This window comes from Cervus canadensis, chromosome X (assembly GCF_019320065.1).
Source record: "Cervus canadensis isolate Bull #8, Minnesota chromosome X, ASM1932006v1, whole genome shotgun sequence".
In the NCBI taxonomy this organism is placed as follows: Eukaryota; Metazoa; Chordata; class Mammalia; order Artiodactyla; family Cervidae; genus Cervus; species Cervus canadensis.
In genome coordinates this window covers 17,078,984-17,094,173 of record NC_057419.1, presented here as the reverse complement: position 1 = coordinate 17,094,173, position 15,190 = coordinate 17,078,984, and the positions used below count along the sequence as shown (strand labels likewise).

Sequence of the window (15,190 nt, the reverse complement as noted above, 5' to 3'; positions counted from 1 at the left end):
TTAGGTGTGCACATGCAACAACCCTGACCAATATGGAGACTTCTACAGGAGCCAGAGTTCTATGTTCGTAAATAAAACCCACCAAAACCCTAAGAGCATTGGCTTCTGCTGAGTGAGTATGCTTCATTGAAGTGATCCCGAAAGTCTTGAGTCTCTGGTTTCCCCTGCTGTTCTAGAACTAGACCCACAGCATGAGGATGTGTGGAGTCCATGAGAGAGACAAATTGGAGGAAAATGTTAGCCTTGATCTAGTGGTGAATTGGGGACTGAAGAGCATCACCCTTCTGACCCCCCTTGTCTTTTTCGAGCCACGGAACAGTTGTGGCATTTCCTTTGAAAGAAGCAAACAGCTCTAGCCCATTTGGAGGAAAGACTGTTTTGAAGTTGCAACCATGGATTTGGAAGGTTGAGTTCTCTTGTTAAAGGGTGAGTGTACTGCACTGTAACACCTAACCCTAACCCCAGATGATGAGAAAGGATGTAGGCTTAGTTAGATAATGTACAACAGTAATATGCAGATTTCTTCAAATTTTATCAGACTATGTATCAGTGTCCCCATGTCAGCTGTTCACGTTATTTGGCACCCTAGGTTTTACTGTAGAAAGCCTTTCAGGATCCCTCTCCGATTTGAATTATATTTCCTCCTGTCCTTCTGTATCCTTCTCCTCCACCCAACCATCCACTGGTCCTCCAGCAGCCTCTGTCTTGGTAGTCATCACGGTGTGCCATAGAAATTGTTACTCATCTAACTGATCTCCTTGAAGGCAAGGAAGGAAGACATCTTATTTTATGTTTGTATTTCCAGCGCCAACCACAGTGCTTATCACCCCCTAGATCTTCAAAAAGGACTGAATGAAATCCAAAGTAAAACTCAGAACCTAGCTCATGTCACAAGAAAGTGAGTATGTGGCACGTCAAAATTGATCTTCCACAACAGCAGTGTTCTCCAGTGAGAGAATCTCCTGTATCTGTTCTGTCCAAGATGGTAGCCACCAGTCCATGTTGCTCTTGAGCATGTGAAATGTGACCTTCTGCAAAGGAAGAGCTGAAGTTTTTATTTTGAGTAATTTAAACGGCCACATGTGCCCAGTGGCCACCATCTTGGCCAGCACAGTCTCAAGGCCACACATCTCTAACCAATAAGGACCAGAGATAACTTTGTTAGCCATGGAAGCATTCATCTCGTGCCTAACTTCATCGTGGAGCCTGAGAATGGGAGAAGTGGGGATGATACAACACAAGAGAAAAGAGGTCTATTTTCTCTCTCGTATGATGCAACACATACATCAAGGCCAGGAATTTTAGTTGCTGTTGGTTTGGGAGCCTGGAGATTGGGACTTTTAGTTGCATTCCTCTTACCTCACTTCAACCCGCTAGGAGGTCATAGGACAAAATGAGATTGACCTCTATCATCTGTGTTCACAAATCTCACATATCCAAATCTCTTTAAGGTACTGACTTGCTAGTGGACTTGAACTATATTGTGTACTGGGTCCCATTTTGGGCGGTTTCATCAATCCATTTCAGGGAGGTTGGTCTTCTCGAAAATAGCTGGTCATCTTTTGAAATGAAAGGAAGAACACTTTCTTATGAGGGCCTGGCATTTTTGTTTTCCAGTGAACTGAAGAGAGAGATGGGGTTACCTCCTAGGGTAGGTTTAAGCAAACGCTAGTTTAGCATGGAATGATCATCAAAATGGAAAGGCCTAGCTCCAGTGTTTCATGCTGAGTAGTCATTCCCTGTCTACTGTAAAGGCTGTTTGGGGGAAAGAAATTTAGCCACCTTTAATGTGCTTGCCCTGAAGTCATGAACTGCTCTTGATTGCTGTTAAACATCGTAATGCATTCAGAGTTCGATTTCCCTGACAAGCCATTTAGTTAAGGGTCTGGATAGTATAAACAGGGACGGGAGGTCAGGAGAGGGACCCACATTATCCTGAGGCCTGCACCGCTCCACTGAAACGTAAAATGTCTCCGAACTGAAAATGTCACCTGACTCAGTCCCCGGGGAGGTCTTTATGGACATCTCAAGTCAAAGTTGATTTGAAAAATGAGTGAGTTTTATTTCTCTCAAGAAGGAAGCGTGAACTGTGGCTCTCTCCTTCATTTCACTTCATGGATGCTCATTTTGTCCCCTCCCACCCCAACCCTGTTCCTTTTCCCTCTCCAAGTACTTAAACGTCACCCACCAGTTCTGGGTTCTTACTCTCAACATGTGCGTTGGGTGGGGGCAGGTGGAAGCTGAGGAGGTGGGTTCGGGGGACAAGTATGATTAACTTGCTTGTGCTGCCTGACTCTGGGGGAACATTTTTATTTAAAAGCTGAGCTGATTTCTGATATTGACATGAATGAAACCTGAGTGGGCCCATTTGAGTGGATCTGGGTGGCTTGGTACTTCTAGGGACCCATATGCCCACCCCCTTTCCAGAATGATTCCCTTGATACTTTTCTGATCACAGCAATAGTGTAATTACTGTATTTGACTCTTCTGGTTGCCCAGGAGGTCAGAGGCCAGGGAAAGCCATTGGCTGCTGCGAAAATAGAGAAATAGCTACCTGAAACCCTGTAAGGGTGAGGCTGGGGGGGAACTTGACGGTCACTTGTCTTCATAGAATGGCAGCCTCACTGCAGTTCTGACATTGTTAGTGGGGTGATTGCTTCTCATTGTCGCTTGAGCAGGGGTCCCCTAACCTCAATCCTCAGTCAATCAGGAAGCGGTAGAGTTGTGCCTTACTCCATAACCATTTGTCACTTAGCTGCTCTGCCACACACACCGAGCAAATTAAGCTGTGTTTCCCCTTGAAGCCCCCAGGCCCTAACCCACAGAATGAGATGAGGACAGCTCCCCCTGGCCCCTGCGATGTTGAGCTGTTACCCAAAGAGCATGCGGGGCAGAGGGAAGAGTCGACCTTTTCTGTTAATGCGCTGTCTTCATGAATTCAGTCGTAGGCGTTTTACCCTTACCAGCCGTGTTTTCTCTCCCCTGGGTCCAGGCTGCTTTGAATGCTGCATCAAGTGTCTGGGCGGAGTCCCCTACGCCTCGCTGGTGGCCACCATCCTCTGCTTCTCGGGGGTCGCCCTGTTCTGCGGCTGTGGGCACGTGGCTCTGGCGGGCACCGTGGCGATCCTGGAGCAGCACTTCTCCACCAACACCAGCGACCATGCCCTGCTGAGTGAGGTGTAAGTTGCCTCCTTCCTTTTAGAAGTAGATTTAAAGTGCCACCGCCCCAGGAGGGTTGCGTAAAGACTGCTGTGGGCGCCCCTGGGAGAAAATGGATGCCTTTCATTCACACTCCCCAGGGGCAGACAGGAAAAGGGCCAGGAAAGAAGGGAAAAGAAAGGGCCAGGAGTGCAGTGGGTGTTGGGGACCTGGGATAGGACCACGCCTGGGGAATGGGACGGTGCACACACAACACGCGGGTGGCCAAGGGGGATGGTGGCAACACTGCCCATCCTCTCACCCAGAGAGTTACCACGGTCCCCAAATAACAGATGCCTTCTGATGCTGTCAGAGAAAATGGCCAGCCCTGGCCTGGTAGGAGCCTATGGAGGACTTAGCCCCACCCGAAGTCTACAGGAGTAGGACCTGGACATTCATTCTTCAAGCAGAGGAAAAATCCCCGGGGATCCTCCAGTTCAGAAAAGGGGGATTTTTAGGGGTATGGCCTCAGCCCTGCTATCCTAGAACCCTCCTGAGTGTCCAACTCCCGTGCATGGATTCTCATAAGTGTGCCTGCCCAGCAGCAGTGTATTGATGTCTTCGTGTATCTTCCCCTGCCTCTGACTGTTTGCTTTTTCCTTTCTTACTCTCAAAGTTTGACAGTCTTTAGGTGCCTTGTGATTGGGAGATATTTTTCTACCAGACCTTTGAGAAAGGCAGGAATGAATTTTTATGAAATAATAAGGGAAGCATGTTGGAAGAGTCCTTGGGAAATTTATTTGTGAAGTGATTCAAAGAAATCAGCATTTGGGGAGGCTGTGAGGAGGATCAAGCAGGACAAGGGATTCAATGAGTGCCAACTGGGTACAAAAAAGACCAAGAAATATTTACCGTGACTGAGCCTCGGGAAAGCATGGTAGCTTAATTAGCTGGTGATGTTGATAAGTGGCTCTCAAACTTGGAAGAATGTTTTTAAAAAAATCCCCAGGTCTATGTTTCACCCCAGACTAATTGAGTCATAATCTCTGGGGATAGGACCCAGGTACCCATAGTCTCTAACTCACCAGGTGGTTCCACTGGGCAGCCAGAGGTTGTCATCTGCATTTCTGTTGGCTTTCATAGGAAAAAATTAGATGTGAATTAACTTTTTGTATCTTAAACCTACTTGATACATTATCACAAGTGTCTTGCGCAGAAAGTGTTTGCCCAAGTTACTCCATAGAGAGGCCATGAATGCTTACTTAGGGGTTTTAGTAGAAAACGATTAAGCACAAAGCCTGGTTGGGAGACATTCTGATGTGGTGGAAGGAACAGGCCGTCCACTGGACCCAAGTTGAAATGCTGGCTGTATGTGTGTCCTGGATGAGTGGCTGTAACTCGTCAATCTCTGCATTTACTTACATGCAAAGGAGTATCATCTAGTAAGTACTAAAAGTCCATTGGGCCCCGTCCAAAGGAAATATCTCCCTCATCTGGGAAGTTGCCCACCCCTGGGAAGAAGGGCCCAGGTTGCTGTGGTCTGGACAGGGGTGCCTGTCTGTGGCGCCCCCACCGAAGCCATCAGTGGGCTGGCTGTCACAGGATGTCACCTACCCTTACAGCCTCCCTCCAGAGGCCAAAATCGTCTGTTCACCAGGCTGCGAATGTAACCACTTGGGATCTTTTTCTTTTCACAGAATTCAACTGATGCAGTATGTCATCTACGGAATTGCGTCCTTTTTCTTCTTGTATGGGATCATTCTGCTGGCAGAAGGCTTCTACACCACCAGTGCAGTGAAAGAACTGCATGGGGAGTTTAAAACAACAGCCTGTGGCCGGTGCATCAGCGGGATGGTGAGTATGCATGAAATAATACAAAATTCAAGTTTTTTCTGCCTGGTATGGTTTTTGGCACCCGCTTCCCTTTGCTGACATGTGGTCTGTGATTGCATTCACTCAGCAAAGCTAAGGCGTATCTGTAACCCAGTGGAGCCTGACCAGTTCCTTCTCTGGCCTTTCACGGGCACTGTTTGCTGACCTCTGGCCTAGTGGAGGACAGAGCTTAAAAGGGGCTCGGTAAGAGACAGGGTCAGGAAGTGCTCTATCACAAAAGGAGACTCAGGGGTGGAGGGAGAGGTGGGAAGGAGGCATTTTTGGAGTTGGAGTTGGGGGCACGTTGAAGTGGGGTTTATAATGGCCTATGCCAAGCAGCTGGATGTGTGGGTCTGGCATTTGAAAACTGGTCAGATGTGAAGAAAACAGCTGGGGAGCTGAGAGAGATGCACTCACATGGAGGCAAAAAGTCATGGGAGGAGGAAGATAAACACCCAGGCTGCAGGGCTGAGGACACCATCTGAGCTCTCTGCTGTCCTGAGGTGAGGACTCTTACAGATGTAAAACCAAGCAAGACTAGAGGGAAATGAGCATTTGATCCGGTTTACTGTGCACTAAGCTTGTGTTCATGGCTATTGTAAATGTAGTAAAGGTGCATCTAATGCTTTTTAGTAATTTCACAGGATCATGAAACTACCCAGGTTCTTTTCCAGAAAGAGCTTCCTGTAGTGATGGCTGTTCTACAGCCCATCTATTACATAGAATAAAGGCAATTTGGAACAGAGTTCTAATGCAGTGGCCTGTGAGAACATCCACACACCTTGGTAAGTGTGGAACTGATATTTACAAGGCACGGCTGAAGGAGGCCCTGTCCCAGCTAGCTCAGTGACCTTGGACAAGGGACAGCCTGCCTTGGCTACTCACGTCCTTACTAAATAGGGAACTGCAAAGTTCCAAAACTTCCCTTGTATCTGCTATGGTCCAGTGACTGCATCCAGCAAGTTCAGTATTAGGAGAAATATATTATTATTCCTCCCAGGGATTGTACTGGTTGGTGAAGATTCTTTCTCCTTCTTGTCCTAGTTCGTCTTCCTCACCTATGTGTTGGGAGTGGCCTGGCTGGGTGTGTTTGGTTTCTCGGCGGTGCCAGTGTTCATGTTCTACAACATATGGTCCACCTGTGAGGTCATCAAGTCCCCCCAAACCAACGGGACAGCAGGAGTGGAGCAGATCTGTGTGGATATCCGGCAATATGGTACTTCCTGTGATTCATTTGTGTTCTATGTGTGTATGTGGGCCTAAATTATTACAGGGTTGTAATAATAATAATCCTAATAATCACTAGGATGGAGGAGAGCAGAGGAAAGCAGAGAAGACTGAAGAAACAAGACTCTGGAGATCAGGGGATGAGACCCCAGAGACTCAGGAGAGGAACTCAGGAGACTTGGGAGATGAGACCCAAACGACTGGAGACTTTGGAGATTTGGGATAGGAGACTCGGGAGATGAGACCCCAGAGACTCAGGAGATGAGACACTGGACAGTAGACTCAGGAGAGGAGACTTAGGAGACTAAGGAGATGAGATGAGACTTAGGCTACTGAGGATAAGACAGTTAGGAGACTCGGGAGACAACACAGTGGAGACTCAGGAGATGAGACTCTGGAGACTCAGTCGAGACGAGACCCTGGATAGCAGACTCAGGAGAAGAGGTGAGAGTTAAGCTACTCAGGAGCAGAGAGTCAGGAGACTCAGGAGACAAGATCCTGGAGTCTCAGGAGAAGAGACCGTGGAGAGCAGACTCAGGAGAGGAGACTCGGGAGATGAGACCCAAGTGATTCAGGAGACGAGAGCCCGGGGTCTCAGGACAGGAGACTGTGAAGAGGAGACTCATGAGAGGAGATTTAGGCTACTCATGAGCCTGAGAGACAGGAGACTTGGGAGACGAGACCCTGGACAGGATACACTATTGACTCGGGATAGCACACTCAGGAAAGGACACCTAGGATACTCAGCAGACGAGACTCAGTAGATGAGACCCTGGTGTCTCAGGAGATCGAGAAAGGAGACTCAGGAGAGGAGAAGAGGGTTAGGAGATTTGGGAGAGGAGACTTAGGGGATGAGACCGGAGGTTAGACCCTGAACACTCAGGAGACTCTGGAGATAAGACTCAGGAGAGGAGAGAAGACCTAGGCTAGTCTTGAGAGGAGACTGTAGACAAGACTCTGGACACTCAGGAGATGAGATTCTGGAGACTCAGGATGTGAGTGGAGACTTTGAAGATTCAGGAGAGGAGATGTGGCTCTGGAGACTCAATGACAACATAAAATCTGGGCATATTTTTTTATTTATTAGTTGGAGGCTAATTACTTTACAATATTATAGTGGTTTTTGCCATACATTGACATGAATCAGCCATGGATCTACATGTATTCCCCATCCCGATCCCCTCTCCCACCTCCCTCTCTACCCGATCCCTTTGGGTCTTCCCAGTGCACCAGGCCCGAGCACTTGTCTCATGCATCCAACCTGGGCTGGTGATCTGTTTCACCATAGATAATATACATGTTTCGATGCTGTTCTCTCGAAACATCCCACCCTCGCCTTCTCCCACAGAGTCCAAAAGTCTGTTCTGTACATCTGTGTCTCTTTTTCTGTTTTGTGTATAGGGTTATCGTTACCATCTTTCTAAATTCCATATATATGTGTTAGTATACTGTATTGGTCTTTATCTTTCTGGTTTACTTCACTCTGTATAATGGGCTCCAGTTTCATCCATCTCATTAGAACTGATTCAAATGAATTCTTTTTAATGGCTGAGTAATATTCCATGGTGTATATGTACCATAGCTTCCTTATCCATTCGTCTGCTGATGGGCATCTAGGTTGCTTCCATGTCCTGGCTATTGAAATCCGGGCATATTTTAAAGTCATCCAAAGGGACTCTAACAAAGCTGAGCACTGGATACCTATTCAAACTTATCTTCCTGAGTGGGCACTTTTACCTAAGTTCAGTTCATCTTGAGAGGCCACCGAAAGGGCCATGGCACCTCCTGTCCATCACTGCAAACCAGACATCCCTCGTGAGTGAGAAAAGGCAGTTTCAGCAGTACTTCTGTCCAGGATGGTGGAAATCCTGTTCTTGGCAGGATCAACTAGGGGGGAAAAGTTTTCCATTAGAATTGAAGAGGAAATAATTGTTCTTTCAGAGCTTTTCTAGAAGAGCTTTCTTCCTGTCTGGCTTATCCTCAGCATCTTACCTTGAACCATAATACAAAACTTAACCTAAAATGCCCCTTGCACTGATCTCCTCTCATAGAGCCAAAGGTTCAACCACACTGTTCTTTAGGATAGATGGAAAACAGAAACTCAAGTTGATTTTTAAAATATTTGTAAATGAATATCTAGGTGCATGTATCATTTCTCTATTCTTCAGCATTCACTACAAATGTCTGGTCATCAGTAATCATTTAAAAAATCTTCTGTTCTTGAAATCAGTGGTTTCATCATTTCCCATTCTCCTGAAACAAAGACTTACTACTGGTCCATAACAAAGGTAGAAGGAATAGTTTTTAAGTATCCTACTTTCTGACCTCCTGGGAGACAAGAGAACTTGAGGTGTGTTTCATATTTAAGGGCACATTGAGGCATTAATGGCAGAAAAAGCAGCAGCTGCCATGTGGACGAGGTGACCACAGAGGGGAGTTGGATATAGCAAAGACACCACAGGCTGAGCTGGCCTCACTCTCTGGGGAAGTACAGTGGTTTTCCAAGCTTCCAATTGGACTTTGCATCCAGAAGTAGTTCTGAGATACTTGTAAAACACAACAAAAAGGAACAGAAAAGCAAAGACATAAAAAATGGAAGTGCAGATTACAGAATATAAACAAATTCCTCTGTCAAATTGCCATGAACCTTTCTGAGCATAGCCTCTCCCTTTCAGAACGGAGTCAGGGCCAACCATGGTGAAAGAGCTTGAGGTGCAAGGACGCAGACCATGAAGTTTAGGGCGAGATGTGTTTGGCTTCAGGAGGAAATGCCTTATAAGGGCGGTGGGGGGGGGGGGTGTCCTGCAGCTGTTGAACTCGAGTTCATGAATATCAGCTCAACTAACCAAAGTATAATTTGTCTAATTCTCTTATGGACTAGTTGCCTTTGCTCTTGCCCTGTTGTCCAAATAGGACTTTTTATTATTCCAGAAAGTTTCTGCTGCAGAAGGCAGATACATCAACTGCTGATGAAGAGCATAGCACGTGATTGTGTTGTAACTGCCTCTGAAAGTGGAGGGGCCCAGTGCAAGCAGGGACACTGGCGTTTGTGCTAATCACTAACCTGCTGGGATTCACTTTCTAGGAATCATCCCTTGGAATGCTTTCCCAGGAAGAATATGTGGCTCAGCCCTGGAAAACATCTGCAACACCAACGAGGTAGGCCCCAGCCCCTCAGCTGGTCCTAGACGACCACTGGGCACTTCAGGCTGAGACAGAGGGTGCTCCTAGGGAGAATGACCACGAGAGGGCTCTGAGCCACCATTTTCCACCCAGACAATGGCCCTGTCCCATGGCTGAATCCAGAGTGACGGTCCTGCGCCATCAGACAGCTTTCTGTTTTGGCGATATTTGGCGAGTGATCCCAATCCTGCCCAATCTGAATATATCTCGAGTCTTCTCTTTCATCTTCAGATCATTTTTCAAAGTAGAACATTTGTCACAGGACCAACGTAAATTTTCCCAGAGAGGACTGCCCTCAATTTGTATACAACTGAATTTTTATACATTGACAACTTAGTCTTTTGTCTAAAGACTGGGTTGCTACTATTGCTTGTACATCCTTACTTGGCAGTAAATCCTGACACACTATGGCTGAAAGATCTCTCTGCCCTAGAATAGTCTTCAGGCGTTGGCTTATAACTGTATATAAAAGCAGATTCTCAAATGCACTGGTGGGAGCTTGCATTTAAGATGATCCTGACATGGTTTTGGAAGTAAGGAGCAACCACAATAATCAGGGCCCACCTACCTGGCTGCTGGGTGTGCACATCCATGATCTGGGCTGCAGGTGGCAGGCATGCAGGAGCAGGATAATACCCTGTTCGTGGGGAGCAGCCCCAGCTACTCCCATGTAATTGGCCTGGGGTACAGCCTCTTGCCAAGTTTTGAAAGCTCCCCAGGTAAGCCCAGCATGTGCCCGGTCTTCAGAAATCAGCCCTACAGAGACAAAGGGAGCGCACCCAGAATAGAGGAGGCCATCACTCCCCCGCAGAATGCTCACCTCGGTGCCCGGTTCTCTCCTAGTTCTACATGTCCTATCACCTGTTCATCGTGGCCTGTGCCGGAGCTGGCGCCACCGTCATTGCCCTGGTGAGTGCTGGCCCCGTACCCTGCAGGCACTGTCCTGACAGATTTCCCTTCCAGCCAACACACCTGGGACTCGGCCTCGGTTCAGGTGCCCCTGTGTAAACGTACCCCATGTCTAGCTTGCAGGAAGGATGATGCTGGTCTTGGCATTCATGGTAGGTGATGAGATTCAGATTTGGTGGGAAGAACCCTTTTGCCTCTGTTTAAAGGCATCTTGTGGGGTATATGTTGCTGATTCATGAACAGTGTACCCACGGCCAGCAGCAGTGTGCCTCAGGCCTGACTGGAGCTTGCTGAACACATGTATTTTCTCCATCAGGCCCTTCACAGTCTCCCTGTGCTTAGGAACTCTAGACAACCCTTTAGCACTCTCATGAGGGACCACAGAAAGAGTGAGGTCACAAAAATGCAGAAACCAGGGCACCAAAGACATGATGAAAAGGACACTTGTTTACAGCTGCCACAGGAAGGCAGAGCGTTGCCTTGGGTGTGTTGGCTTTCCGGCATTCTGTGCGTCCGCATGGCCGTGAGTGCTGACTGGAGAGTTAGGGAAATTTTAGCACAAGGACAGATTCATAAATACAGAAGATGCCACCGCACAAGCGTGTGTCTGTGTGTATCCATGTGGACCGAAAACTTGGGAGGGCATGGCTTGTGGTGTCCAGAGATCTAAGGTGGGTAGAGTGAGGGAGAACCTCAAGTGCTGAGAAATGAGGAAGTGAGTCCTTCAGAGTTTGTCTAACCTTGATGTCATCCCTCCCCATGTGGAGGCAACCCTCTGTTCCCTCAGGGTGGGGACCTGTTCTCTGGGCTGATGACTTATATCATATATGTGTCTCCAGAAGCTTGAGTGAGAGAGAAATAATGGGCTTACAAATGGCAAAAAAGAAACACCCTAGGCTCTGAGCTGGCTCCCATCCCCGGCCAAGTTTACAAGCGTCAGGGCAGCAGCCCGCACTAACTGTATCTTACTGTCCTGTTCTGTTCTCTTCCACCAGCTGATCTACATGATGGCTACTACATATAACTATGCGGTTTTGAAGTTTAAGAGTCGGGAAGATTGCTGCACTAAGTTCTAAGTTGCATAAGGCCAATAAGGAGCTTTAGAGAGCTATATTCTGTAGCGTGAAGTATCACTGACCCCCAGACTAAAGCAGAGCCTAGGCTTCTGCAGTTTTGTTACAGTAATTTGTAAATCGCTTTAGTCAACTCATTTTGCATGGTAGATTAATCAAATGACTTACCGTACATGAACTCCGAAATGATGATGAGATCTGGCTATTTCCACTTTGTGGAAAGGATTCAGTTATTTACTGACATTGGTGAGCAGCCACTGAAAAACAATTTCTTTGAACTTAAAACTCTGAGCAGTATCTCTAAATGAAGTATTAAAACTGGAATACCTGTGTTTTCCATTATTTTTGCTTGCTTGATAACCCATTTCAGTAATGAACACAAGCGCTGAAGATGAATTGGAAGAGAACCGTTTTCATCTGGATTTGGTCTTCTCAGACTCTGTCTGGAAAATATTTTACAAATATATTTTAAATCTAATTACAGTATTTTTAGGGCTCACTACCAAATAAATGCCCCTCAAATAAGCTGATGAAAATTTGAAGAGCTCACTTGTTATCTCCCAAAAAATATTTATATGTAGTTTTATTTTTATACAACACCATCAGTCGTTTCAGAGCCCACAGAATGGATAACCTCACAGTGTTGGATTGGGGTGAGTAGTAACTGATTCCTCATAGCCACTTCTCAAACTGCACGTAAGATTCTAATGGGGAAAGTAATTGTGCTTGGATCTGAAAGTCTCCAATATGTTGAGAAGGAACTTGATATATAGATTTTGCAGGAAAGATGAGGAAAATAAGCGGGAAAGAAGCATTTGCCACATCAAACTTAAAGAATGATCATAACGATTCTGACGTTTTGTGAAATGAAATCACGGCAGTTATACACGAAAACTAGTTTCACTACTAAAAGTGTGTTAACACGGAGTCTGCATGCTTTGCTGATAGTTCTTAATTTTGGTTTTGGCATTCACTTAATTTTTCCATGTTAAATATGTAGTTTTATATTATTTACTCAAAATAAACACCGTTCACACTTTCAGGCCTTTGGGGAAATTGATTTTTGTCCACAGATAGGAAAGATCTTTGCACGACACTCATTCCAAAATAACCACACAGTGTGTTTCTGAACTTTTGCCTTCGTTTTTAAAGTGACTCTTAAAATGGTAAAAAGCACCCTGTCGTATTTCATTTTTGCCTTTTCTTAACAGTAACTTGGGCCATTTTCTCCTGGTTCATTATGTTTGTTTACTAACTTTTTTCACCCTTTTAATATGAAGCGTCCTAGCAGAGCTTGCACTCAGTCTCCGATGCCTGATAGCAGAATGAGTATTAATCCGGAATAACCCTCTCCATTTTTACAGCACAGAGCGTCTAATCTGCCTTCACAGCTCGCTTTGCCTTCTCACATGCTCACTAGCCATCATGCTCACCCTTCTTTTCCAGATCCACTTCCTCATGATACTGTCTTCTAACTGGGCTTACTTAAAGGATGCAAGCAAAATGCAGGCTTACCAAGATATCAAAGCAAAGGAAGAACAGGAACTGCAAGATATCCAGTCTCGGTCAAAAGAACAACTCAATTCTTACACATAAATGTTTGCCAGAGGGTCTCAGCCAACGAATTTACAGCTCTGACAAATCATCAGACAGCTGCTCTGCAGTACAGATGTGTACCCCACCAAACAAACTCACGTAGAAGTCCAAACACTTCACTGTCTGTCTCAAGCTGCTGGGATGTATTTCTAGGAAAACCTTCCAGTAGGTAACTCTCTTTCTTTACAACAGATATTGGAGGTTTCATGGGAGCCATTTTAAAAGGCAACACTTCAACAAAATGAATATTTATCCTTTTGAAATTTTTGGCATGTTCACAATCCTACCAAGACAGGCTGTGAAAATACATGATACCCCTTGATAAGGACCATGCCATACCAGCATCAGGCAGTATGACCACACATTCACTTCTGCCATCTGTCCTCAAACACATCTAAATAGGAACTAAAATGGAATTGCTGTGACATTCCATTTCTGACAGCTGACATGTATGAAACTTTGGCTCAAAGATAAAGTGATTCTTAGAGTTGACCCTTGTAAGAAAAATATAAGCTGACCTCCCCACCCCTCTAAGTCCAGAACATACTAATTTCCTGGTCCAATCAGAAAGTTTTTTTTTTCCCTCAAGAATGCTAAACTGAGCCCACTATAATAATTCTGCATTACCTACCATGGATGAAGCTAGATTCAGACTGACAAGCTATCCAAAATCAATTTTGTAATAGATTTCTTTTAAATAAATGTCAGCTTTGCCTTAATATTTGTTTTCAATTTCTAAGAACTTACAATAGGCAACCCCAAATCCTTCAAAGAATTTTGCTTCACAAATGTTTTTCTTAATGAAGAAGTGTTACCTTATTAAAATGACCACCACTCAAAACCATTTTTATGTGGTCTGAATAGCAAGTTTACAGTTTCATACCAACTATCCAAAACCTAATTACCAACAGACCACAGACCTCCTACTTTTATAGACTTGAATACTGAAGTAATTTCAATTAGGTTTGATATTTATTTCACTTTTTCTTATCTAAATCTTAAGTTTCCTGGAATAAGAAAGTTCAATGTTCAGGAAAAGAAAAAAAAAAAACCCAAATGCTTGAGTTTAAGCCATCTTAAAAAGAAACTTGCCTTCTAAATCATTGTGTTTCAGAACATTAAGTGACTATAGGTATTGGGTATTAGTGATGGTAAACTTTGTGTTGTTCTTTATGAAATGATACATATAACTGTTGGGTGCATCAGTGCTTTTAAAGGGGGCTGCATAATATAATAGGGTTAACTATGTATATTCATGTTAAGAATTAACTTGTGGTTTGGCTGTTTCCTGGATTTTAAACATATCCACGTGCAGAAATGTGTTAAAATGAAAGGAAGCATACCTTTATCAGATGCTATTAAAATTGAACAGCAAGTATAATATTTCATTTGGATTCTTTTTGTTGGTGGTGTTGTTAATGCCTAAAAATGCCTATTTGGATCTTGACTATTTTTTCTTTTTCTAAATTGGGAGACGATCTTTTCTGTGTAGAACAGTTGTTCCAGAATAGCTTGGTGTTTCGTTTTCCTGTTGCATGACAAGACCTAAATATTTTTTCCAGCAGTGGAGGTGCTGTTTGAGTCCAGTGTTCTAGAAGAGGCAGTGTCTAAAGCCTAATTTTACTTTTCTAATTCTGGTAGCTCTTACCAGGAATTTTTGAAAGTTTTGTTTAAGTAGTCTAATATTTTTTATGTAAAGAGCATTAAATTTTGCTATGTATAAATTTTTGTAACCTAACAGTGAATCAATATTTTCTATCAGTGCCAAGGGCTTCCTGTAGTTCTATTCAAGTGTTACAATAAATATTTGTAGATAATAGTCAATACCTGTGTATGCTTATTTTAAAGATCTATTTAGGTGGAAATAGCTGTGGATGTATTAAGAGAAATGAAATAAAAATTATAGCTTCATTCACTTGCCTTTTTACCATACATATATACTCTCTCTCTGTCCTCGGTATGGTGTCATTTTTAAACAGTATGCATAATCAAGATTCTACATTTGCATGGAAATCAAGTTTCCAAGTGCCATGTGTTTCATTTCTGACAGAAGCCTCTTTTAAAGCAAGAGCAATTTGAGAAAACACTAACCCACTGGGCGGTATGTTACATCAATTGCCACTAACACTTAGGTATGAAGCTAGTCAGAAAAATTATGTGCTGATTTATGGGATTAATACAAAGCTTTCTGT

General features: G+C 44.5%; 1 protein-coding gene across 5 annotated transcripts in view; it reads left to right on the top strand.

The window, feature by feature from the left end:
• GPM6B (glycoprotein M6B) overlaps nt 1–14,909 on the top strand; it is a 157,307-nt gene extending 142,398 nt beyond the window's left edge. For 2 of the 5 annotated variants that reach the window (XM_043459239.1, XM_043459241.1), the window contains 6 exons: nt 2,993–3,179; nt 4,836–4,992; nt 6,055–6,226; nt 9,323–9,396; nt 10,264–10,329; nt 12,849–14,909. In XM_043459239.1, coding sequence (XP_043315174.1) covers nt 2,993–3,179; nt 4,836–4,992; nt 6,055–6,226; nt 9,323–9,396; nt 10,264–10,329; nt 12,849–12,998 — 806 coding nt within the window. In that variant the 3' untranslated portion in view covers nt 12,999–14,909. Of the gene's footprint in view, nt 1–2,992; nt 3,180–4,835; nt 4,993–6,054; nt 6,227–9,322; nt 9,397–10,263; nt 10,330–11,324 lie in introns of all 5 variants that reach the window. The other 3 variants (XM_043459240.1, XM_043459242.1, XM_043459243.1) reach the window with 2 other exon arrangements.
• Nucleotides 14,910–15,190: the final 281 nt, after the last annotated feature.